The 611-nt window shown below is 28.6% G+C and overlaps 1 protein-coding gene across 5 annotated transcripts in view; it reads right to left on the bottom strand.

The window, feature by feature from the left end:
• Positions 1–611, bottom strand: part of LOC106685862 (protein jagged-1a) — a 35,347-nt gene that overhangs the window by 11,505 nt on the left and 23,231 nt on the right. For all 5 annotated transcript variants that reach the window (XM_014428828.3, XM_014428825.3, XM_014428829.3 and 2 more), the window contains exons 3-4: positions 429–602; positions 98–247 (exon numbers count right to left, since the gene is read on the bottom strand). In XM_014428828.3, coding sequence (XP_014284314.1) covers positions 98–247; positions 429–602 — 324 coding nt within the window. The remainder of the gene's footprint in view (positions 1–97; positions 248–428; positions 603–611) is intronic.

Raw genomic sequence — 611 nt, 5'->3', positions numbered from 1 at the left:
ATATTATTATTTATTATGTAGTCAATTTTTAAATAAGTAATGATCTAAACAATGCTAGTTTTACCGGTTTAACTATTTATAAAAATAATATATTTACTCTGTTGTGTGGATCGTTTTCCTTTTTTTTTGGGTTGACATTCATTAAGTGAACAAGATGCATATCCAGTATGAGTGCAGTGACAGTCATTGCATTCATCAAGTTTCCATTTATCTCCTGGTTTACACCTTCCGCTAGGGTTTATTTTGTCTGCAAATAAAATTTTAATCTATTTATCAATAATTATAGATCAAATCAAAAGTAAATAGATGTAATTATGTATTTGATAGTTTATTTTAAGCACATTATAAAACAACAGACTAATTAACTAAGCGATGAACACATATTATATACACAGAAAATAAAATTAAAAGATATGTTTAAGTATTACCTGCACGAGTTTCCCTTTTATGGTAGCATTTCTTGAAAGTACAACCTGGTAGATTCCCCTTTCGACAGGAACATTTATTGCAGTCCTCTAAAAAGGATCCATCCTTTATACATTGTCCTTTATGATTCAATAAAGACTCTTTACTTTCATACTCTCGTCTGTTGATTTTTCGAACTGAAATTG

Source organism: Halyomorpha halys, unplaced genomic scaffold, assembly GCF_000696795.3.
Source record: "Halyomorpha halys isolate HHAL.00 unplaced genomic scaffold, Hhal_1.1 Scaffold749.1, whole genome shotgun sequence".
In the NCBI taxonomy this organism is placed as follows: Eukaryota; Metazoa; Arthropoda; class Insecta; order Hemiptera; family Pentatomidae; genus Halyomorpha; species Halyomorpha halys.
Note: the sequence above shows the minus strand (reverse complement) of the source record. Positions and strands in the feature narration are given on the sequence as shown.